The sequence below is a fragment of the Anastrepha obliqua genome, chromosome 1, assembly GCF_027943255.1.
Source record: "Anastrepha obliqua isolate idAnaObli1 chromosome 1, idAnaObli1_1.0, whole genome shotgun sequence".
NCBI lineage: Eukaryota > Metazoa > Arthropoda > Insecta > Diptera > Tephritidae > Anastrepha > Anastrepha obliqua.
In genome coordinates this window covers 123,181,558-123,207,885 of record NC_072892.1, presented here as the reverse complement: position 1 = coordinate 123,207,885, position 26,328 = coordinate 123,181,558, and the positions used below count along the sequence as shown (strand labels likewise).

At 37.0% G+C, this 26,328-nt stretch overlaps 1 protein-coding gene across 1 annotated transcript in view; it reads left to right on the top strand.

Annotated features, from left to right (window-relative positions):
* LOC129235947 (dynein axonemal heavy chain 10) overlaps positions 1-26,328 on the top strand; it is a 319,120-nt gene that overhangs the window by 36,232 nt on the left and 256,560 nt on the right. Inside the window, exons 13-18 of the mRNA XM_054870043.1 lie at positions 455-1,049; positions 5,365-5,478; positions 8,125-8,317; positions 14,545-14,591; positions 17,895-18,111; positions 19,500-19,607. Of these exons, the coding sequence (XP_054726018.1) occupies positions 455-1,049; positions 5,365-5,478; positions 8,125-8,317; positions 14,545-14,591; positions 17,895-18,111; positions 19,500-19,607 (1,274 nt within the window). The remainder of the gene's footprint in view (positions 1-454; positions 1,050-5,364; positions 5,479-8,124; positions 8,318-14,544; positions 14,592-17,894; positions 18,112-19,499; positions 19,608-26,328) is intronic.

Below are 26,328 nucleotides of genomic sequence, written 5' to 3'. Positions count from 1 at the left end.
GCGGGCTGACACCTAGAGGCAGTTGCAGTGCATACTTCCTGTTGAACAAATTTACCCAAATACTTGGAATAAATGCGATTTCGTTGAGATCGCCATGTTAGTGCAATGACTGTTTCCAACATATATTTGCATAGCTACTTGCCATGCAAAAAACACATACATACCGACATACATACATTCATAGTATGGAAATGTGAATGTATTTGGTTTTCTGCTTTTCTAATTTTGCTTTACTGCGCTTATTTCCGCTCGATGCCTGCGACATTTCAATAGCCTCTCAAATAGTCTGACAGTGAATGATGTTTTGTGAATCTTGAAAAAAAAAAAACAAGCAAAAGCTTAACTCAAACATAATACTTTTGAGTTCTGCTTAAGTGCATTTCAACTGTGTTTCTATACGCATCCGTTGCTTACGAATTTCTTATTTCTCACACTTGCGCTTTTCTCATTTTAGTCGCTCTGCAAAATACACCTATGAGACTGCTACCAATTGTGCCAATTTGCTACGTTGTTGGAAGAGTGCTTACCTCGCAAGCCGTTCGTTCATTGAAAGCTCCGGTGTCGGTTCGCGTTGGGAGTTCGATCGTCAGACGCTCTTCTCCGAAGTCGATCATATTTGTCTCATTAGTCAAGATATTGCATACATCGGGCGCGTTTTCATTCAATACGAAAATCTCTTCGGTAATCGCCTCAAAGCAATCATCACCGATCCCTCGATTGTGGATGATTTGATGAAGAAGGTCTATCGTCTGTTAGACGAAATGCTTTCGAATGTAGACTATGATATTTTCAGGCCAGGTAACTTCGAGAATTGGGAACATACACTCGAAACATTCAATCGCCGTCTAGAGAGTGTTGAATTTGAAGCAAAGGCCGTAATTGAGCGTAGCATAAATACATTGCGTTCGTCGGATATGGGGCTGGAGCTGATTAAGACCATCAAAGAAATAGACACACGCGAAGAGCTCGTCGAATTCATTTCAACAAAACATGAAAATATTTTGCGGTTTTTCCAAACTGAAATTAACTCCGTAGAACTTACGTATAGAGTAAGTATTTATTTTTTTTTGTAAGTTTTGTTCCCATATTTATGGTCGGTCCTCTGAAGGTGAGTTAAGAGATAGTTTCATAGAGGCAGGATTGTTGCTTAGTAAGTTTTAATACCTAAATATATACAGTGACTCATACAATGACTTATTTGATGCAGCCAAAAAAGATTATTAAAATATCAAATATATTTTATGGTATTTCCACTACAGATAAAAATCTTCTATTTTTTATTGTTATATAACAAGTTTTATTTAATAACCAAAAATAACAAAAAACAGGTCGTCTGTAAAGTCGGTTTACTGACGATAGTTTAACGTCATAGCGTCATAAGAAAGTACTAATTGAATGGTTGCATTTTTCAAAAGAAAATTTTAATTTTATTTGTTTGATAGATATTTTGTATGGATATAGAGAATGAGTTAACATTAACATAACATAACATAACATAACATAACATAACATAACATAACATAACATAACATAACATAACATAACATAACATAACATAACATAACATAACATAACATAACATAACATAACATAACATAACATAACATAACATAACATAACATAACATAACATAACATAACATAACATAACATAACATAACATAACATAACATAACATAACATAACATAACATAACATAACATAACATAACATAACATAACATAACATAACATAACATAACATAACATAACATAACATAACATAACATAACATAACATAACATAACATAACATAACATAACATAACATAACATAACATAACATAACATAACATAACATAACATAACATAACATAACATAACATAACATAACATAACATAACATAACATAACATAACATAACATAACATAACATAACATAACATAACATAACATAACATAACATAACATAACATAACATAACATAACATAACATAACATAACATAACATAACATAACATAACATAACATAACATAACATAACATAACATAACATAACATAACATAACATAACATAACATAACATAACATAACATAACATAACATAACATAACATAACATAACATAACATAACATAACATAACATAACATAACATAACATAACATAACATAACATAACATAACATAACATAACATAACATAACATAACATAACATAACATAACATAACATAACATAACATAACATAACATAACATAACATAACATAACATAACATAACATAACATAACATAACATAACATAACATAACATAACATAACATAACATAACATAACATGCTGTTCAAGCAAGGTAACGACGCATGAGCAAGATAACGACGCATTTTTTGGTGCGTGCAGCTGGCTACATAGAATTATAAGACGTTATCACGTCAAAAAATAATAATAACATTAAAAAAACAGGTATTATTAACAAACTTGGTTTTATTTTAAATTCTTCAAGTAAATCAAATTAATAATAATCAATAAGAAGGCATATGCAAATACAAATAAGTAAATTTATATATGTACATATGCGCATATACATACACATATACGCTCACTTAAGTAGGAGAGAGCAAGATGTCGAACGTTGCCGTTCATTTGCTTTGTTTGCTTTGTCGTTCGTTCCGCGCTTTCGCTTGCAGTTCATTCAAGGTAACGGCAATGAGCAAGGTAACGACATATGAGCAAGGTAACACTAATGAGCAAGGTAACGGCAATGAGCAAGGTAACACTAATGAGCAAGGTAACGACACATTTTTTCGTGCGTGCAGCCTGTTAAATCGAATTATAAGACGTTATCACGTCAAAATGTTTCTTCATAAGAAAGATATGGCAAATTAAAATAATTCAGTTACAGTTTTGAAGTCACTGCTTAAATGATGTACTACCTATATTAAAAGTATTCAAAAACATAAACACATTAATATTTCGAATTTATGATTACGGCTAATACTTAGTGCGGTATCCCTTTTGATTCAGCTTTTAATCGGGAATTCATAGATTCTTAATTAATCGGAACTAATTTTATCCAATTCTTCCTGTAGTGATCGTTTCAGATCAGAAGCATTAGAAATATTGTGGTTTCTTATATTATTTTCCAGCACTGACTACAAATTCTCAATGACGTTGAGGTCTGGACTCTGTGCAGGTGTCTATACTACATGTGGGCAGTTCCAGATAAGCCAAGTTTTTACAATACCAGACGTATGCTTGGGATCGTTGTCTTAGTAGAACCTAAACGAATCACTAATACCCATTTAAGCCGCACTTTGTACTGAATTATCTTTTAGCAGATCCAGATACATCTCTTTATTCATGTTTCCTTCGATAAATGTTAAATTTCCGACGCCTAAATAGGACATGCAACCCCATACCATCACACTGCCCCCGCCGTGTTTAAATGTAGAGCGCAAATTACATGGTTGAAGCGCGGTGTTTGGTTTTCTCCAAACACAGGACTTTCCATCAGACCTGAATAGGTTAAATTTGCTGTCATTCGCAAAAACAATGGACTTCCAGAACGAATTGTCTTTGTTCAAATGTTGTCTGCACAACTCTATTCTCAATTTTCTATTACGAGCATTAATCAACGGCTTATTTCGGGCAGTGCTTCCATGAAAATTTTCTTCGTGCAGAACTCTGCGAACAGTTTCAGGGTTACAGATCTTGCTTAAGTATTTTTCGACTTCGTTCGTTAACTTTGGAGCGCTTAAATCGCGTTTTTCTGTAACTTTGCGAACAATCCGCCTCGTATCTGCATCATTAAATATTTTATTTGGTGCAGATCTGCTCTTATCTTCTATCCCGCTTTCGTAGCGAAACCTTTTTATAATGTGCTGGACAGTTGAGGAACTAATAGCAACAATTTTTTATAATTTTTCGTTGGCTTTTGCTCTCTTTATAAGGATGAATAACGCATTCCCTTTTTTCAAGTAAGGTCCGTTTTCCCATTTTAAAAAAATTAAATTTTTTTCACTTTTCTTTGCAAAAATTTTTCAAGAATGACTTAAGGCGCTAAGCTTAACAGAAAAAAATACATTTCACTGTTATTGAATTCTCACAGAAAATATAAAAAACGCTGCATCATTTAAGCCGTGAGCATATTTTGATGAGGAAACTATTTGTGTCTATATTTTTTCAGAAGCTTTGTTTTTGTTATTGTCCTCATAACAAGTCGTAAAATTTTTTTTTTATTAAATTTAATAAACATCGAGTAATTTTCTTTTTTCTAAAAAAGTATTAACTGCATCAAATAAGCTGTGAGTTACTGTATATGGGGCGGGATGTAGGATGATGAACTGCTGATAAAAAAATGTGACATCAAAAATAGCGAGTACTACAAACGCAAGAATGAAAATGCTACGTGCAAACGGTTTGCGATATTGAAAGGGAAGAGAACACCTCCCTGAGGAGTGCCTTTGCAAAACTGTCTGCTTATTATTGGGTTACCTAATTTTGCAGTTATATTTCTTCTGACAAGTTCTTTATAGTCTCAATTAGAGTAGCAACATTAGATTTGACTCTAAAATCTTCTAGAGCATCCTCACCATAGCAAGTATTAATATTATTAAAGGCTCCTTCCTAAAAAAGCTACCAAAGCAAACTCTTTTCCACGAACCCGACAAGCGAGTCTAAAGCGGTTTCTGTACATTTGGCTTTTGTGTAGACGTGTTTTGTGCCGGGGAGAACCCGCTGATTGGTATTTATAACATTCGACAATCTAGAGTTAAAAAATTGAATGATTCATTTCGCGCCATTATCATTTATTGCAAAAATTCTTAGCAAACCACTCATTATTGTTCCAGTTTCGCAATCCCATTGAGATATTATCAGACATGTTCTGCAAATCGCACTATTCGAATATTTGTAATGAAAGTTATAAAATTTTCAAATAAAAACTGCAAGACACACATCCAACGTTTTAGTGCCCAATTTTAGCGTTTTTCCTTAGACCTTTTTAGAATTCAATTTTGCAAATCGCACTGATTTGCCGAACGTGCCTGCATATGTATCTCTTTTCCTTTTATGGCGATTCCAAATGTGTTAAGTGAAAAATATAACCAAATTGCTCTGAAAAGGCAAAGTAAAAGTATAACCAAATTGCTCTGAAAAGGCAAAGCAACTTATAGTTTTTCAACTTTCAATTTAATTATTGCCGTCCAAAAAACTGCTCATTATTGACGTCACAAACACCTCAGTGACGATAGTGCTCAGTAGTGCCTTTCAGACAATTAAATCGCCTATCTAGCGGATTCTTATATGTACATTCATACCTATGTGTGTGTGTTCCTTTCTATGCACACTTTCTCAAATGCATTTTTTGAATTTTCCATTTCTCGCTTGCAGCAAAATCGCAAAAACCCACCAATCGGTAAGCATCAGCCATTCCGCATCGGCTGCATTCAGTGGGCGCGTCTGTTGACCAATAAACTAAAAGTCTCCGTGTTGGCATTCAAAAGGGTAAACGTTCAATTATTGCTCGGAGGCATTTACATACATGTAGTGTGAATAATAGTCGGTAGTGTTTGTTGCTTTTGATTTTGTTGTAACTTTTATTTATTTTTGTTTGCCTTTTTGTGTATTTTTTCCCGCAGTAGGGCACATTTTAGTCAGTACGAGTATGCGAAGTTGAATTTGTATGTATATGTGCGAGTATACTCGTATATGAACGGTCGAATTTTCACTATTTTTATATGTATGGAATAGTGCAGCACAAAACAGTTTATTGTTACTTGGCGTTTATTTTTTATTTGCTTATGTAGTTCGTTTTTTTGGAGCTGTTGTTGATATTTTTTGTTTAATTGAAATTTCAATTTCAGTTGCTTGCGATTTTTTTGGTGTATTTTTTTCGATTGCTTGTGTGGAATAACCATTCGTTGTTTACCGCCATAGTGGTGGTAAGCGTAAAAGCTGTTGTTGTTGTTGTTGTTGTTTTTATTGCTGATGCTGCCTCCGTTGATTCCACTTAAAATTCCTTGCATTTGTATGCCAGCGATAGCCTTTATTGTTTTACTTACTTGCATTAATTCTTTTAGATTTTTTTTCGTGCTGGAGGCTGCCGCTTGCATTGCCTGGTTTTGTGCCTCATATTCTACAGTATTGGCCAAAACTTGGGAACCTCTTAGTAAACTTTTTTCATATGCAATATTTTTTTTTTTATAAAACTATTATTGTATTGTATTTTGTATTAATTTGTGCATCCATTTATTTACTCCATTTCTTCAGAACTCCCTATTTTTATAAATAAAAATAGTACACATTTTATGAGACAAAACTAAGACATTTCCTCAAATTCTCAATTATTAACAATCCGGCATCTTAGGACCAACGTGAATTCAAGAGTTGTATATAATTTTTTTAGAGCGAAAGTAAACTTGTCCTTAATAAACCCTTCCAAAAGGTACTACTAATTACAAATTCATAATAGTATATTATAATATTTCTTATGCACTAATACAAATATAATATTTTGTAGACGAACCACGGTGGCCACTTGTGAGATAACTAGACAGGTTTGACCAAGAAGAAATGAGCACATAATTATTCTTCTTCTTGTTCGACACGATAACCCCTTACGCGATATTGACCGAGTTTAACAAAGCGTGCCAGTCTTTTCTTTCTCATACTAACCGGTGCCAGTTGGAAACACCAAGTGAAGCCAAGTCCTTCTCCACCTGCTACCACCAGATGACACCGCATCCAATACTTTCAGAACCGGAACGTTTGCATCCATTCGGACGACATTACCCAGTCAACGAAACCGCTGCATCCGCAGCACTATGTCTATGTCAGATTATACAGTTGACGGCCATATCTTGGAAGAGCGATGAAGCCCGAGGGGAACAGTAACTAAATACTATGACTTTCTTTGACGAATCTGATAAGGTACAAGATGAAGACTCAGATATGATAAGATGTATAGGCAGACGAAAGGGAGAAATACTGAATCCCAAGAATTGCACAGCAACTCCACAGCAATTCCACATCCTCCAAATAAGATGTGCACATTGGTTCAACCCAAATAGCGGCCGCCGTATGCTCTCACATGCTGGGCATATAGTCGTGGTCGATTCTGGATAAGTAGCAATTTAGCCTACATCAATATCTAAAACGTAATTAAGCCGCGGTCATTCCCATGACAACCGGTTCTACGTACAGGAATGACTCGGGTTTCTCCTAACCAAAGCCTGCTGCCCCAGTAAACTACATAACCCTTCTAGTGTACCGTACAACAGCTTAGTAGTCACCAAATTTTAATTCAATCATCCAATCTGCCTTTTTAAATATTGCAAAGACTTTCGGTGGGGTCGTCATCATATCTAAAGCAGTAAAGCTTCTGAAGTTACTGTCCAAATGTCATCCTGCTCCAGTACCATTTTCAGCCTTGAAGCTGTAGCTGTAGAAAGTTCTTGCCGAGCTTCTCAAGAAAGTGTAAGGATCTTCACATTGCTTCCTTGTAGAAAATCTGAGCCCTTTCAGTCCTTTTCCCCATAAACAAGTGGGGTTGTTTCACTGGAGCTTATTTCAAGACCCTTCAAAGCGGACCAAGCATTAATATTACTCAGGGTCCTCTGTGCTTGCACAAACTTACTTGATGGATTTTCCGGATGATAGTGCGGAAATACAACAAAAAAAGGGTATAGAAAAACAAGCGCCAAGAGATGCTTCAATTTTGGCCAATACTGTATATACATATATTTTTTTTTCATCTCTGTACATCAGCGCCAACATCGCTACGATTTGTTGCATTTATTTTATACACTTTAATGCTTCGGTTATTTATTGCCGACAATTTGTATTTGCTGTACTTTTGTACTTTGCAAATTGCTTCGCCGCTCGTTTGATGTGCTTCTTTTTTCAATTGTTTAATTTTTTCTTTATCCGTATGTTCTTTGTTTCTGTTTTTTATTTTACTTTTTTTATTATACCTCAACATTGGCCAATCGTATGCACTTTTTAATATCCGTTTTCTTTGCCAAGAGCAAAGAAATTAAAATATTTTTGTTGTTATTACTCTGTTTTTATTTATTTACACTATCGCTTCCTACTTATCATTTAAATATTTGTACTAAAATCATTGGCTCTGATATTCTCTTTTGGCCTTAGATGGCAGATGAGCCCAATTTGAAAAATAGTTATGTGAAACGTAGCGCTTTCAAGCAGTATTTTGAGTTGGTTAACCAAATGTATCTCTTCGAGACGGAAATGTTCGACAGATACACCGCCAAAGCAACCTACATGGTGAATGCTGTGTTCCATAAGAATATACTATGCATACGGATTCGTAATCCTAAGACGTGTAAGTATTTGTATTGGGTTCTCAAAAAGTTTAATTTACAGATTTATATACATACATATACAGATATACATACTTCCCCGCGGTTCATAGGTGGATCAACAAATAGATTATGCAGTAGAAACTCGATTCTTGCACACCTCGTAACTTGCAACAAAATTTTTCTTTAATACTCGTATTACCTACATAAATACATAATTATTAGGTCAGGGAATAAGTTCGCAGTGTTTTTATATTTTCTTTTATTTTACGATGATTTGTTTGCTATTTGGCAAAGGTTAAGTACTCATTTGATAGAACTCTTTTTGCTCTACAAAACTATGTTAATTTTATTTTTGAGTTATTTAATTTTGTATAATATTAGTTTTGAGGCTTAGAAATGGAATACCCAGGAGGCAAAAATAAAAATTTTCGATACCTGCTCTTCTTTGCTTTTAATTGAAGTCAAAAAGCTGCCGAAGCAGCCCAGAACTCTTTTTGCTCTACAAAACTATGTTAATTTTATTTTTGAGTTGTTTAATTTTGTATTAGTTTTGAGGCTTAGAAATGGAGTACCCAGGAGGCAAAAATAAAAATTTTCGACACCTGCTCTTCTTTGCTTTTAATTGAAGTCAAAAAGCTGCCGAAGCAGCCCGGGAAATTTGCGATTAGTATGGAGAAGGTGTCATGGGCGAATCTACAACACGAAAACGGTTAAAACGGTTTGCAAAGTTCAAAAATTTGAAGAAGAACGGTCGCCAAGCCAGTCATGAATTGGCGGAAAAAATCAACTGCTATCATAAAACTATTCTAAATCACCTTCCTTCAATGGGATTAATCGAAAAATTGGGAGCCTAAGTGCCTCACGAGCTCAACGAAAGAAATAAAGAAAGTCGCCTTCAAATTGCTTCTCAGCATCTCGTCCGCCATTGAGCAAAACACGTTCCTAAACAGCGCTTTTTGTCCTGAATCGTCACGGTGCCTATACATCGATATGAAGCAAAGAAAGGAGTGGGGGCCAAAGCTGAGAGTCAAACCAGATCTTCATCCAAAGAAGATCAAAATATGTACTTAGTGGGGCTGGGAGGGCATGGTGCACTGGGAAATGCTCTGCATTGCCCAGCTAACCACGTGAATGAGGTTATTCAACTGAAAAGACCTGATCGACAGGATCAAACCATACTCCTTCATAACAACACCAGGCCCCATTGTATACAAGTCGGCAAAGCCGCACTTTAAGAGCTCGAACGGGCCTGATGGACTAAACATGCTGATATTGAAAAAGCTGGGTCCATTGGGAGTAGAATAGGGTCACTAGGGTCTTCAACATGTCTATGGCCACCTTCAATATTCCTGACAAGTAGAAATCAGGGAGAGTGGTCTCACTACTGAAACCTGGGAAACCCTCCAACCAAAGGAATCCTTATCGTCCGATAACTCTCCTTTCCCCAGTAGTGAAGACTCTTTAAGCTCTTCTACTCCCACTCTTTATAAAACATCTGACCGCATCCTCACATCAGCATGGTTTCCGAGGAGTGCATAACACCACCACGGCGCTCAGCGTCATTAACACTCAGGTAAACCGCGGGCTCAACTCATCTTCCCGACGAGTCCCATATGCTACCTGTGAAGTAGCATAAAAAACTGCTCAGCAAGCAGTTTCTGCTAGGGTGTTACCGTAAGGCCCACCCATGCAGACACCTGCTTGAGCCTGAGCCGCCTCTCAGGCATGGCAGAAGGCACTTCCGCCATTACGCGGACGAGATCCAGAACAAAACAGACCAACAGCTATTGGATCGGGCTGTCTATAGACAGACAATCAACGAGCTCCCGACACCCGAATGCCGTTATCGCAGTCCAACCACCACCCAACGCAGGCGAAGAGCTCCAACTTCCTCGAGAGTCCCGCGTAACCTTGACACAACTACGTCTGGATACTGTAGCAGGTTAAACTCCTGCTTATACAGAAGGCACCCCACGCGATACTGACCACCTTTTCACATGCCCCATAAAATCCACTCCATCTGGACTCAACCTGTTGAAACTGCTACTTTCCTGGGCCTACCGTTAGATGAGCTAGTTACTGCTTCAACAACAACAAGAAAAGCTCGAAAGGGAGGTCCTTTAGCATCCGCCGCATTCTACGGACCTTGCACCGACCGATTACCATATTTTCCGCTCCCTGTCAAACCATATGAAGCGCATTACCTTCGATAATAAAGAAGTCCTTAAAAACTGGTTCAACAACCTCTTTGACATATAACCAGGCGATTCTTGACGGTACGGCATCAACAAATTCATCGAGATGTGGTAAACAGCAACGGCGAAAATATAATTGATTAACATTTTGTTTTTGTTTTTTGTTTAAATAAAAGTCTTCGGCAAAAACGTTACGAACTTATTCCCCAACCCAATAAATAACGAGTCCGTTTTTAAAACACTATAGCGCTATTGGCTTCAAAATATTATTGAAACCCAGAAAGGAAGAAAAATTTTAAATATTTAGGTTGTAATAGAAACAGTAATAAAGGGAATAAAAAAATTGAAAATGTGTTGTTCTGTTGATTTGCGGCTCAAAGTACCAACAACTCGCCAATTACAAGTGATAAGCTAAAAGAGAAATCCATGTTATTACATGCCAAAATTCAGGAAAAGCTAGGAGGCTTTCACGCTAGCAATGGTTGGTTTGCAAGCTTACCCAAGAAGCATGGAATACGTTGGCTAAAAATTTGCGAAGCAAAATTATTGAATAATAGTGGCTACATCAATCCATTTTCGGAAAATTTAGAAAATTATGGATTTGTGTTAGAGAAAAGAGCAGATATACCTTGCAGATATTCAATATTTTTGAAGCTCTTACCCGATAAAACTCTTGGGTGCTCAAAAAACCCTCAGCTCCACAGCATAAGACCAGTAAGGAGATAGTAACGTGCCTCGCTTGTACAAGTGCTGCTGAAAAGCATAAAGTAAAAATAATGGGTACTGGGAAATCGGCGAATCCACTTAATTCAAAATTTTTACTGCTATGCCTGTTGTCTACATAGGAAATAAATGTGCGCTGAATGGTCGTGGCTTTATTTGAAGAATGGTTTCACAGAACATTTGCTCCAGAGGTATGTTATTTTTTTGACAACATAAAGGATCCAGTTTTGATCGAAAATTGCGTAAATAGACTGGTAAAAGAGTTTCTTCGTGCACAAAACTTCCGGTAAAAGCACTTCTTATTGATGATGCTCCACGCCATCCCAAATAAGGCGAGTTAAAGAACTACCTCAGCCAAATATCGTAGATGTGGTTTCCACCAAAACGGATATAATACAGCCCATGGTTCAAAATGTTATGAAGCCTACTAAATTCAACTACAAAAAATCCCTCTTAAGTCACATTATTGCTCGTGGAGAAATTATCGATGAGTCATTGTGAAATATCGACCTGAAAAATGCAATATGCTTTTGGAATGCTTTTACTACAAAATTCGATTAATCGTTTCAAAAACTATTTGAAAAAACGTCTGACTGGGATTATGGCGATATCATTCTTTTTCAGAGTTACTATTACAAATAGCTGATGATGCAAGCCATATTCAATTCATTGCAGCAAGTCTCCCAATCTGGATTCGAGCAATGGATTGTTGAACCTCATTCGGAGCCCACAGCTTTAAATGAAGAATACTATAATGAAGACGATGAAACTGTCGTACAGTCGACGAAATATCTAACGACGTGATACTAAATACGAATAAAATTACATCGGAGGTGGCAATAACAGCATTCAATATACAGGGCCGTCGAGGTAAATCCGGAAAACATTTCGAAAGCTCTGGAGCAGTAGCGTTAAGTCTAAAACCGCTGATAAAGGGGAATATTTTTTGTGTATTGTTTCCTCATTGACACTGAAGTGCCGGAGTAAGTGCTAGTGAAACGATGAGTCGAGAGCAGGACAGAAGAGCTGCGATACTAGAGTCACTTCGCGCCTAAAGAGATAATTGAGTGCTTTGGCTACAAAAAAACGCAACCCTGGATGGACCGCGTGGCTGCTGAAAGAGAATATGTGTTTCAGCAGGACTCCGCACCTGCTCACAAGGCAAAGAAGACTCAGGCTTGGCTTCAGAACAACCTACCCTACCACTGGTCACCAGATTTTTGGCCACCTTCAAGCCCAGACTGCAATCCTCCTGATTCTTACTTGTGGGGCACAGTTGAAGCAAAAGTGAACGCGAGGCCTCATAACACTAAGGACGCTCTGAAGACAACCATCGAGGAAGTGATGACCACAATGGATAAAGAAAAGGTAGCTCGCGCATGTGGGCGCTTCAGGTCCCGGCTGGAGCAGGTAATTGCACGAGATGGAGGTTACATTGAATAATTTTCAACTATGATATGTGTACTCACATTATAAAAAGTTAAGTGCAAATAAAATTATTTTTGAGTAAATATCCAATAGTTTTGTTTTTAAGTTCAACATTCCGGATTTACCTCGACGGCCCTGTATGCTTGGATTCGGCAGAGTAAAACAATGCTTGCTTAAACGATGTTATGACGTTGTAGAGGCTCAGAAATCGAGTGTTTGTTTAGTTCTAGCCCAAAGGTCAATGTTGCTTATGACGCTGGGCCAGAATATCCGCATGATCGTGCGAATACAAGGATTGAAGAATAATTGCAACACTTGCAGTCAGGTTCTACGTTTCACAACCATATGGCACTACTGACTTCACTTTGACATCGAAAAGCCTCAACTTTGTATATCTGATATGTGCGTCTATCTCCAGACTTTATGCAGCATGCCAGCTCGTATATTTCTACTATTTCTATTTCATCGAAAAGCCTCAACTTTGTATATCTGATATGTGCGTCTATCTCCAGACTTTATGCAGCATGCCAGCTCGTATATTTCTATGCGATTGTATATGTCTATTGCTGGCCCACCATTTTTTGTAATGATACCATCAAGATGAGTCCTGGTATCTTCATCTACTTCATCTAGGAAATGCCGGCATATGGATAGTTTGCGTTTCGTCTAATTTAACCTTTATGTATCTGAGTGAACCATTGAGTAATAATATCGTAGACGCGCATTCTCAGTACCAGCACACCATAGTACTCGATGTGCCACTCCTTCGCTCAGTTCTTTCATTTATTTCGATTTATCATTTTGGATTTGTTATCTGCAACGGAGCGCAAAACACGTTTGTGTACTATATAGGTCTGTTCATGAAGCAAATAGTTTGTAGCAATTGTAACAAATTATCACGTTTTGGTGTTCATATACCTAAAAGACTTGCAAAGTAGTGGAAAGTGAGAGAGCAAAATGACATTTCATTTTGAGGCGAAGTGGCAGTCAAAGAAGCCGCTGGATCAGCTCATAGAAGTCAGCATAATTAGGATCAGAATGAGCGCATTATAAGCCGGATTATACAGTTTACGGTCATATTACTATCACCTTGTTAGACCTTTTCAAGAACTGCAGTTGGCAGTACTGCACCAACGGTTTACTACTTAACGTCTTGACGTACCCGACTGCTCCAGCTATGCAGGACCCTAAAATTAGATCCGGTTCAATCGGGCACTACATATCTATATATCTACACTAGAAGTGATCGCAGTTCGCCAATGTCTTAACCAGTACGTTGGGTTGAATACCACAGCATTCCAGCACCCACATAAGTTCAAGCTCATTCCGTCTTGCAACATCGAAAATTACATTTCATTTTGAGGGGAAGTTGCAAGTTTTTACTGCTTAAATTTTTAGTTGTAAGAATTTGCAAGTGAGAAAAATAGCTGAGCGCAAAGTAAAAATAAATATGAATTAAAGTTTCCGAATTGCCATTGCTAATGGATTGTTCTTCGACTGACAGCGATGATGAAATGGAACAAATTATTGTGGACAAAATGAAATCATGTGATTTCGAGGCTCGTTATTTGGCATTTTATTTGCTTTATTTTTGCTTCTTATTTAATGCGAGGTCGCCCAAGTGAAACAGTTTTCCCGTTTTGTGATTCTTCCTACCAAAAATTTAATCAGCTGTTCGTAAAACTTTCAAATTCGTGCTGGTTTTGTGTTCATGTACTTTTTTTGATATTTTTCTCTTTAAGAGTGAATACTCGGAAATTAAGTTATTGGCAAGTTACTGGATAATTTTTACTTGACTGGACCTTACATTCTGTATACATATATAAGTAGAATAAGATATAGATCGGCAACGGAAATCACTGATAATGGTCTAATAATATTTTCTTGTTTTGCCATTGCAGTGGAATACATTTCAGAGTCGCAGGAAACTCTGCATTCGATGCGCCGAGTAAGTATACTGAATTTTATATCGTCACGTTATAAACACATATATACAAGTATTGGTTATTGTCTAAAAAAACCCATAAAAATCCAAATTTAAAACTTTATAGAACAACTAGACAAATTCTTAAGAAAATTTCAAATTTTTTAATCACAAGTAAAAAGAAAAAATGAATATGCAGTTTTATAGCCTACTAGCTGTATCCGCCGCGCGTTGCTAGGCAAAAAACTAAAATAAATTTAAGAAAAATAACTTCTAAGAAAAATCAGTACACAAATATTCAATTCATTATAAACCATTTTATTCATTTTTTTTATTTCGAAAAAATCGGTTGAACGGGGCAGAATTTGCTACTCTGCAGCGCTACCTGGTAGCATATGTTACAAACCTTCTCCGTGGAAAAATATATAAAGCGTTTTTCAATAGGTGGGCTTCAACTTTTTTCCGATAGGGAGAGCGAACGACACAATATTTTTTATTTTTCGCTTGTCATTTGTAAACTTCATTAGTATACATTTCATCACGCTACACACTTGAGCAACGATTGCAAATCGTCAAATTTTTTATGAAAATAATCGTTCTGTTGCTGCTACTTTAAGAGCATTACGGCCATTTTACGGTCCATTTAACAAGCAGTCCCGTTTTGGGCTTATGTGAAGTCATTGGTCTACAGTAACAAGCCGGCGACGATTTGTGAGCTCAGAGCCAATATTGAACGCGAAATTGCTGGAATTTCGGCCGATTTATGCAAAAGAGTGGTCGAAAATTGAGTTCAACGATTGGACTTCGTAAAACGTGCACGCGGTGGTCATGCAAAAGAAATCGAATTTCATACCTAAATGTATATGTTCAAACTCGATAATAGAAAAAACATTAGTTAAAAAAGTCAAACCGTTTGTGTTTTATTCAAAAAAGTTCAAAAGTTGAAGCGCTCTTACTGAAAAACGCTTTATATAGGTATACCAATTTTTATAATAATCGGTCCAGTACCTTTTGAGTTCGTAGATGACATACAGACAAACATTCATTTTTATATATAGATAAGATTAAACTTTAGCAAAATAGTGATTTTGTTGTTAAAAAATTTTATTAAAAACAAAAATATAAAATATGTTGAGTGAAAGAAATCTTTACTTTGACCATTACGCTCTCCTTTGCTTTGTGTACCGTAACTGTCAAGTTAAAAATAAAAATTTTCCACCAGGGTGATTCATTTTACGGCACCTTATAAAGGGTTTTCCAATAAGAGGTGTTATTTTGATATTCAAAGAAAAATGCTATTTTTTAATATAAATGATCGGATGTTTATTTTATTATAAAGATGAAGGTATACCATTAATATTGGAGAATAACATCAGGCAAATGACCACCACGACCACGCTTACAGGAGGATATCCTTTTCATGAAAATTTCCATAAGCGAATTGCAAAGTGGCTGCCCTATGTCCTCGATAGCCTCACGAATTCCATCTCTGAGGTCTTGAATCGACCTTAGGTTGTTGGCGTAGACCTTCTCTTTCACATGGCCCTAAAGAAAAAAGTCGCAAGGTGTTAAATCACAAGATCTCGGTGGCCAATTGTGATCACCTCTTCGAGAGATAACACGACCCGAAAACTTTTCCCGTAAAAGATCAATGGTTTCGTTGCTTGTGTGGCACGTAGCACCGTCTTGTTGAAAACAAACGTTGTCCAGATCAATACCATCCGATTCCGGCCATAAAAAATGGTTAATCATCTCTCGATAGCGCAACCCATTCACCTGTAACACCTGTTATTGGAAAACCCTTTCATTCATACCACTACTAAATTTGTGCACAATTTTTCAAAATTCTAAAACTTTGAACTTTTTAAGCATAGTTCTCAAAAATTTTCTGAGAATGCAACTTTTTGTCCCTTAAATTTTAATATAGATAAATTGAAGCTTGAGGTGACTACAAAATACTGTTGATTTCCTTTTATTTTTGTTGATGCTTTTTCTTTCGTATAAAAATTTCTGGCATATCGCGCATGCAGAGTTTGATTGAAAAGTAATGAGCGTATGCTAAGCGATCAACCGAATCGGCTGATGGGGGAAAATGATGGTTGGACCTTCCCCTTCCACTAGAAACCGGTCTTAGTTCGCTGGCAACAGCGGTGCAGTCAACATCACTCCGCGCGTGAAAGCTGTTTTAAAAGTGCGTTAGGATTTTGCAGTGGTGAAAATGCAACGTTCGTTGGAGCAACGTTACACGATAAAATTTTCCGTACAGCTAAACAAAAGGAGTACCGAAACCATTGGGCTACTCAAGGAGGCTTACGGGGACCAATCTCTGTCCAGTGCCTAGGTAAAACGGTGGCACAAGTCGTTCAAGGAAGACCGAGAGGACGTCGAAGATGAACAGCGATCTGGAAGGCCTTCGACGACGCAAACAGACGAAGATGTGAACCGGGTTCGTGAATTTTTGAACATTGACTGTCGTGCTAGGCTACGTGAGATCAGTGAAGAGTTAAATTTAACTTATTACAATGTGCGGGGAATCGTGACCGGAAAACTTGAAATGCCCAAAGTGTGTGCCAAATCGAGGAGATCCAAACAACTGTGACAGCCGAATTTAACGCGATTCGGGCAGATGAGTTTAAAAAATGTTTCCTGCAGTGGAAGGACCGCTACCAGCAGGGTATTGACGCTTAAGAGTCCTATTTTGAAGAATACTAGTTCTATAAGCCAAAAGGTTTAATAAAACTGATAAAAAAAATAAGGCTCATTACTTTTCAATCAAACCCTGTATACCTGTTTTGTTTATATATAACAATTTTTCCCCCTTTTTCTTTTTTATCCCCTTCCATGTCAGGACAAATCGATTGCTACTAAATTATCGTAAATTAGACTGAAGTAATTTTCTGTTATTTAGACAAGTTTTTATTTTTGCCAGAAAAAATACGAGACACACCTTAAACGTTAATATTACGTTCCTAATTAGCCGATTCAAGCTACTGATGAGCTTCACCAGTCAGTGTGGTCAGCATCATCTAATCCCAAGGCTCCTTTCCTTGCCTCTCCTTTCACCTCACAACGGATGAATTTTGAATATTTGCCCAAGAGGGCCTCTCGCAAGGGCAGCCATTTAAAGTAACCTAACCTAGCAGTTATTATTTGTACGAAAAAAATAGAACGAAACTTTCGCTATCATTTCTTTTTTTTTTTAATAAAATAAGCCTCAAAAACTTTTGTTATAAAAATAGTAACTGATTGGGTCCCTGCTTTAAAATGAATATCGCTTTTTTTGTGATACTTTTAAGTTTTGAATTAAATTTATATTGTCAAATTTAGCCAACTGAAGATGAAGGTGCAATGCCAGACGCGGGAGGAGCTGGGTTCAAATGCAGAATAACAAAATTCACCGTTTACGCAACACTCATACAGTGGCTGGTGTATCGGCCTCAAGAGAGTGACTTACAGCTAATGAAAGCTAAGTCATTTATCAAAGCCACGAAGGCGAAGAAGAATCCTACCGAGAAGGACAAATACTATCTGAAGATTTGCGAATGTAAGTGCATACGTTTCTATAAATGCGGTATTAATTATCGTGACATTGCTGATTATATTTATAAAAAATAAAAACATACTAAATAATAAGAAAATATTTCCATGCCGTGATTCATGTACTCGTATGTAGATACTTGCGTATCACAACCAAGAACGTACCATCATTTAATGCAGCTACGCTAAATATCCAAATCGAATATTGCACTAAGTCACTGCTTCCCCAAGTGCCTAATTTCAATCAATTTTGCATTAAAAATGCACCATAAATATAACGGAATTTGGCCATTTGGATGGACGCTCATAAAGCTATTCAATAAACCACGTATTAGCCTTGGTTGATGGGGGGCGAAATGGCGCCCGAGCAGTCTTGCATTGCTCATCGCCAGGCCCACACACACACACACTCACTCGCACAGACACAACTAATTCTTCTCCCTCTACTTGCAACCGCTTTAATGATGGCAATCATTTTTGACGCTTATCGAACGAGCACTTGGTTCCGTGCGGCAAACACGAAAGAGGAAGCATTTGAGCGCAATCCGCACAATGAGTAGCTGTAATGAAAATTGTGCTTCAATTATTCTATGACTGAAAGTTTTTTCGTTTACTTTTGTTTTTTTCACTTTTTCTGTGTTTTTTTTTTTTTTTGTTTAAATGAACCAATGGACCACTTATTCAGCTACTCAAACGGCGCACTTATTCGCGTATTAAGAAGTGCTGGTGAAAAATAAAGCAACTCATTTAATACTTGAGAAAAGCAATGTCCTTCAAAGTGAATTCAATTTAGTTCTGCTGCTGACGTTACTCTGAGTGGAGCTTTTAAAATTTGAATTGTGAGATTATTTGTGCGATTATTTGATTTTTTACGAGCGCAAAGGAGTAGTGCGTAGTCAAAAATACAAAAAAAAAAAACGAAAATCGTGCGCAAGGTTGAGTAAGGGCTCTAAAATATTGACAATGGCTTACTAAAAATATATGCGCTACCTCTCGCCCCACTTGACACGCAGCTAATAACCCAGTCAGCAAAGCATACTGAATATCCGCAAGTAGTTGTTGTATAGTATGTATATATGGCATTAATACTACTTCTCCAATATTTGAAAAGTATATACATATATTTGATACCGGCGCCAAGTTCAAAGCGTTTTAAATGTAGAAAATCTGAACTTCTCTAACGCTTCGCTGGTTTTATTAGCCGCATTAAGTGCTGCGCGTCGGATAATTTTGTTAGCGCATATTATTGAACATTATTTTTCACTTTGCTTAAGTGAAAAATATACATACTGGCATACGAGAAGAACGTCAATAAATACCTTATACATACATACATACACACTTCAAATGTTCTACTCATTTATCCATTTCTCTTTTCTCTCTTCGTTCGCTTAGTGCTTGTACGTGCCGAACAGCAGGATGGTTTGCCTACTTGGCGTGAATTGGTTGGCGATCGTATTTTAATTGAATTCGGAATACAATTTCGTTTGAATCTATCGCGAGGTGAGTTCATGCTGAGCACAAATACATACATACATAATAGAATTAAATAACAAGTTACGCATACGCCATGCTGGGCACGCCCGCACTGTATTGATGAAATTACGTATTTGTTTAACGAGAGATTATTTATTTATTTGATAATAATCCAGAAAATATTGCATTTACAATAAGTTAAATTATCCAATGAAAATCGAGTATTAGTAACTTTTATATATACTAGGTGCAATTGAGCAAAGCTTCTTACACATAAATAAGAATCATAAAAAAAAACAAGAAAAAAAGTTCTTACAGACTAAGAAACAGTGACGACTAGAGAACAGTGAAAAACTAATCACCATCAGGGTCAAGCAACGAAGTCCCCAAGGGGGTGTTCTTTCTCTCTTGTTGTGGTGCTTGGTCGTAGACTCTCTACAGGTGCAGGAACTCGGTTTTCATGTATAGGGTTTTTCAGTAAGAGCGCTTCAACTTTTGAACTTTTTTCAATAAAACACAAACGGTTTGACTTTTTTAACTAATTTTTTTTTAATTATCGAGTTTGAACATATACATTTAAGTATGAAATTCGATTTCTTTTGCATGACCACCGCGTGCATGTTTTACGAAATACAATCGTTGAACCCAATTTTCGACCACTCTTTTGCATAAATCGGCCGAAATTCCAGCAATTTCGCATTCAATATTGGCTCTGAGCTCACAAATCGTCGCCGGCTTGTTACTGTAGACCAATGACTTCACATAACCCCAAAACGGGACGGCTTGTTAAATGGACCGTAAAATGGCCATAATACTCTTAAAGTAGCAGCAACAGAACGATTATTTTCAGCACAAAGGATCAACTCGATGACGAAGTACTTCGATTAACAAATAACATCCAACGCGCAGCTTGGCAGAGTACACCAACTATAAGGAAAACCATTTCAGGTCACAAGTATACCAAAGAAATAAAGGAAATGGTATGGAAGAAACGGAAAATACGAAGGAGATGGCATCAAACAAGATCACCTCTTGACAAAGCTCAGCTAAATAAAATAACCAAAACACTTAGCGACGAAATTAAAGCGTACAAAAACAGTTCATTCACAAAATACCTGCAAGAATTAACAAATGAACGGAAGACAAATTATTCACTGTGGAAATGTACTAAAAAATTAAAGCAACCGTTATCTCAGAACGCACCCATCAAGATACATGGCAATAAGTGGGCCAAAACAAATAAACAAAAAGCAGATACATTCGCAAACTACCTCGAGGAGACGTTCACACCATATGGATCGGTAATGGCTGATGATATGGATCACGACGGCGATAGCAATGCTATAAATGAAATCCCTCCGGTTTCACAAGACGAAATATTAGAAGAAATTTCATATCTTAAGATAAAAAAATCGCCAGGCTACGACCTCATTACTGCTGAAATATTGAAACAGCTCCCGAACAATATTATTGCTGTATTGACGAATATCGTCAACACCACATTTAAGCTGAAATATTTTTCAATATATTGGAAAACAGCGGAAGTCGTTATGTTCAATAAGCCAGGTAAAGATACTCACGATGTAACATCATACAGGCCTATCTCCCTTCTTCCAATACTATCGAAAATGGTGGAAAAATTGTTAATCAAAAGGATCAACATAACAATAGAAAACAAAAAAATTATACCGACGCACCAATTTGGATTCCGCACGAAGCATTCGACTATCGATCAAGTACATAGGATAGTGCGAATAATAGAAAATGCTTTTGAAGAAAGAAAAACCTGCTCTGCGGTATTCCTTGATATATCCAAGGCGTTTGACAAAGTATGCCACTATGGGCTACAGAAGAAAATAAATGCGTTGTTACCCAAGCAGTACTCCACAATCCTACATTCGTATTTATCCGACCGTTACTTCAGAGTAAAACAAGAAGATTCATATTCATGTCTCAAACCACTCAAAGCAGGGGCTCCCCAGGGAAGCGTACTTGGCCCTTTATTGTATTTGCTCTTTACATGCGATCTGCCATGCAATTCAAACTGCGTAACAGCTACTTTTGCCAACGATACAGCTATTCTTTCGATAGGAAACACGGAAAACACATCGACATCACAATTACAATTAGCCATAAATGAAATATATGACTGGACCGATAAATGGCATATTAAATTAAATGAAAGCAAGTCTGTGCATATAAATTTCACCCAAAACAAAATCAAATATGTTCCAATATATTTAAATGGTAGACAGGTTCCATACTCAAATACTGCAAAGTATCTGGGCATGACTCTAGACGCCAAGCTAAGATGGAAAGCCCATGTAAAGGAAAAGAAAGAAGAAATGGAATTAAAATACAGAAATATGTATTGGCTTATGGGAAAGGAATCAGCACTATCCACCAATAATAAAATGATTGTATACAAACAAATTCTGAAGCCTGTATGGTCCTACGGCGCACAGTTATGGGGTTGCTCCAGCCAAAGTAACATTCAATCTATACAAAGGCTCCAAAACAAAATTATCAAATGTGCAGTCGGTGCTCCGTGGTATATCCGTAGCTCCGATCTTGAACGCGACCTAAATATTGACTCGGTGGTAGACACGATAAAAAAGATAGCAAAAGCCCATGATGAAAGGTTAAAAAACCACGTCAATACGGAGGCCAAAAAAAAAAAAAAAAAATAAATAAATAAATAAAAAATTTGCACGATTTGCAATCGTTGCTCAAGTGTGTAGCGTTCCATGATGAAATGTATACTAATGAAGTTTACAAATGACAAGCGAAAAATAAAAAAATATTGCGTCGTTCGCCCTCTGCGCGCTAACATCTGATAAATCCCAAAGGAGGCTTTGCACAAAAGTAAAGGTAAATCGTGCATTAAGGATTTTTCAGCTATGTCGCAGAGACTTTGGTAAAACCTGGGGTCTGAAACTTGATGTGGTCTTATGGATATACACAACACTTATCAGACCAATCATCACTTACGCCTCTGTGGTCTGGCGGTGACGGAGCATGGTTAGGTCCACTCTCCGGGAACTATACAGGCTTGCACAGAAGTGTATGTGTATGCATTACGGGTGCCATGAGTACAACCTCCGGCGATGCTCTAAATGCTATGCTTGAGTTGCTCCCCTTGGATCTTAAGATACAACAGGAAACAATAAAAGCAATGTGTAAACTCCATAAATATGGTTTCTGGCACGAAAACGGAGCTTCGGGACACAAATAAATCTTTAAGTTGCTATGTGAGTAATATCCACTGTTCTTGGCACCTAAAGGCGATCTGATACCCATATTTTCATTTTGATTTGAAATTTGATGTCAGATTTCCATTGCGTGAGCCATCCAGAATGCTTTCAGGGAGGTTTGGCGAATATTTTCTTTACCGCTGGGTCTAAGACTGAAATTGGGTCTGGAGCCGGATGGGACTTAAACGATAGTTATAAGTATCACTATGCTAGGGAGGAAATGGAAACTCCGAATGGATAATCGAGAGGACACTCCGGTGTTCAAGAAACGAAAATGCCGATGAATTGGCCAACCGTGGATGAGCGGTTCCTCAGTTCCACAGAGATCATAAATTGGATCAGCTATTATGTATGCGATTTACATAAAGAGCGACGTTCCGGTATAGAACGCTACAGAGGTGCAATTTGATGGTCGGTATTATTACAGGACACAGCCCATGGTGTCAGCATTTGGCCACCATGGGAATGATTGAGGACCCGATGAGCCTGTCTTGCTTGGACGAGGCGGATAGCACTGAGCACTTTCTCTGTGAGTGTCCTGCATTTGCTAGAGCAAGGCTACGAATTTTGGGTTCCGATGTAGTGAAAATGAATAATATTCGTTCTGTAATACTGGAGGATATTTATAGATTTGCCAAAGAATCTGGAAAATTCTCACAAAACTAACTACCTTTGTCTTTGTCTCTATTCTGTCCTATCTCTTTCTCTGATACTTTTCTCCTTTAGCCCTTGATTATCTACCCTCTTTCCAGAGCTCTAAATACAATGGGCTTTGGAGCATATGAAAGAAGCTTAATATATGGTGTCAATATACGCATAACACATGGGCTGAAAGGTTCCGAGCCTAACAAAAAAACGATTTTTTTGTTAAGATTAACGTAACTTCCATCAAGAACAACGAAATCATTCTAGCGCCGCTCTAACATTTAAATATCACTTTTGTAGAACAATTTAACTTTTGTCACAAAATAGGCCTCAGGATCAGCGAAAACCTCTTCATTCGAGCGGAATTTCTTACCCTCAAGCATTTTTTTAGGTGGGTGTGGGACCAATACGAAATTAAATTCATGCAGTATTGCTATTGTTTTGGTCAACAGTGATCAAACGCGACACCCACTGTGAACACAGCTTTCTTATTGGCAAGTGCTCATACAATATAAGGCCAACTCATTCTTTTGTTATTTTTATGATATCAGCTAACACACGCAAATTCATTTATTGATCATTTAAAACGATTTTGTGTATCTTTTTGATGTTTTCTGGTGTTATCGCCTCATTTGTACATTCACTGCGTTGTGCATCATCGGTGTCTCTTCGACTACATTTGAAGTCAGCAAACCATTGCTTTGTTATTGTTTCTGTTGGAGCCGAGTCCCCATAACACTTTCTTAGCTTGAGCAAATTTTTGGTATTTTTTTCATCAAGAAGCAGTGAAAAATTAAAACACGAAATTATTTTTGATCAATTGTTTTGAAAATAACAAGAGTAGCGTCGCTCTTAGCGCAATACCTCACGAATAGAATAACCTCATATAATAGAATATAGAATAACCTCATATAATAGAATAACCGCAATACCTCATGAATAGAATAACCTGAATTTTTAAAAGCTGTCTCTTTAAGGTTGGTAATAATTGAAAAAAAGGGGAATGTCGTAAAACTAGTGTCATCTATATGTTACGCCCGAAACTTTTCAGTTCATCTGTTATATATAGACTTGTTAATGAATGGTATAAATTTTCTTTTGCCGTTGACTGTATTTGCAAAAAAGTACACGAACTACACACTGAGCCAAATTTCATCCAATCCGCATAAATTCGGTGCGCACCATTTGCATGAATTCGAAGAGTAAAATCGGCTTTGCTAAAATAAAAAAATACAGCTAACCGTATATTTCCAGTTGTTAGAAATAAACAAACCGTAACCCCGTAACCGGCGGCCGCCGTAGCCGAATGGGTTGGTGCGTGATTACCATTCGCCATTCACAGAGAAAACGTCGGTTCGAATCTCGGTGAAACACCAAAATTAAGAAAAACATTTTTCTAATAGCGGTCGCCCCTCGGCAGGCAATGGCAAACCTCAGAGTGTATTTCTGCCATGAAAAAGCTCCTCATAAAAATATCTGCCGTTCGGAGTCGGCTTAAAACTGTAGGTCCCTCCATTTGTGGAACAACATCAAGACTCACACCACAAATAGAAGGAGGAGCTCGTCCAAATACCCAAAAAAGGGTGTACGCGCCAATTATCTATCTATCTAACCCATCAAACATTGTGTGGGGTGACTCACACCCCAGTGTCTGCCGTGGATTCATGATGACTTGCGAAACCTAACTGAACAGAAATGTCAACACAGTTCGTTATTCTCAGCTGTAAAATTATAGCTATAGATATCTAAAAGTAAAGCCACACTTAATATAATTATATTTATTAATAAATAACTAAAATTCTTTTAAAACCGATCCAAGTGAATTACCATAACAAATTAGTTAGGGGAAAAAGGAATCCATTACTTTTATTTTTTATTTTACCCAAATGGCGTAAAACTATTTTATGATAGATCTTTGGCTGCTGGGTGACGCTACGAGCAACCCGGTCAACTTCGATTATTTTTGTAAATTTATTGAGATTTTCGACAATATCGACATTTTTTTAACATCAAAAATGCCTGAACGAAATCGGCGAAACCAAAATTGCACGTTATTTGCTTTTACAGTATCGACACCATAAACACTATTTACAATTTCAGCGGCCTGGCTTGCATTTTCGCCTTTAACAAAGGAAAACTGTAAATTGTACCGAACTTTCTCTTCATTGACTAGCATTGTTAACACCCTGTAACTCACAACTGAACGGAATAAACAAAAGACAGAATCGTTTTACTGTGAAATGTTAGCTTAACAACGAGCATAAATCTTCAAATGTTTGTTCGATACTTTACGAGAAATGGATCACTGCAGCCATCTACTGAGAAAATAATGAATTTTTTTTTCATCAAATTAATATTTATCCAAATTTGAAATTTTGTCACAACAACAAATGTTCACCAAATATTCGGAATTTCTAGAAAAATTTCGGGTACGCAGTTCTACATATAGCCCTTTGAGTTTTAATAAGAAAATGTGCATTGGTTCCTCACAATTTTTTTTGCTGGTAGTGTTAAGGATTTACTTCCATAAATGGAAAATTTCGAGCATTTGTTATAAGCAAATGCACAAGAGTGCTAGCAAAAAAAAAAAAGTTGAAAAATCGGCACGATGTCTTAGCCACGTGAAACGTAACTTTGTTTTACTATCGGATATAAAACTGCGTACCCAAAATTTTGTTAAAAATTGTCATTCAAAAGTTTGTAATTTTGAGGGAAATTTGTGAATTTTTTTTTTAAATTTTCACAAAGTATGTTTTTTCCGTTGTCCACTCCTCTTGGGAGCATAGGGCCTCGACAAGACTTTTCCGGCGTTGGTTTCGATAATCTATTTGATTTCTGACAGGATAGGT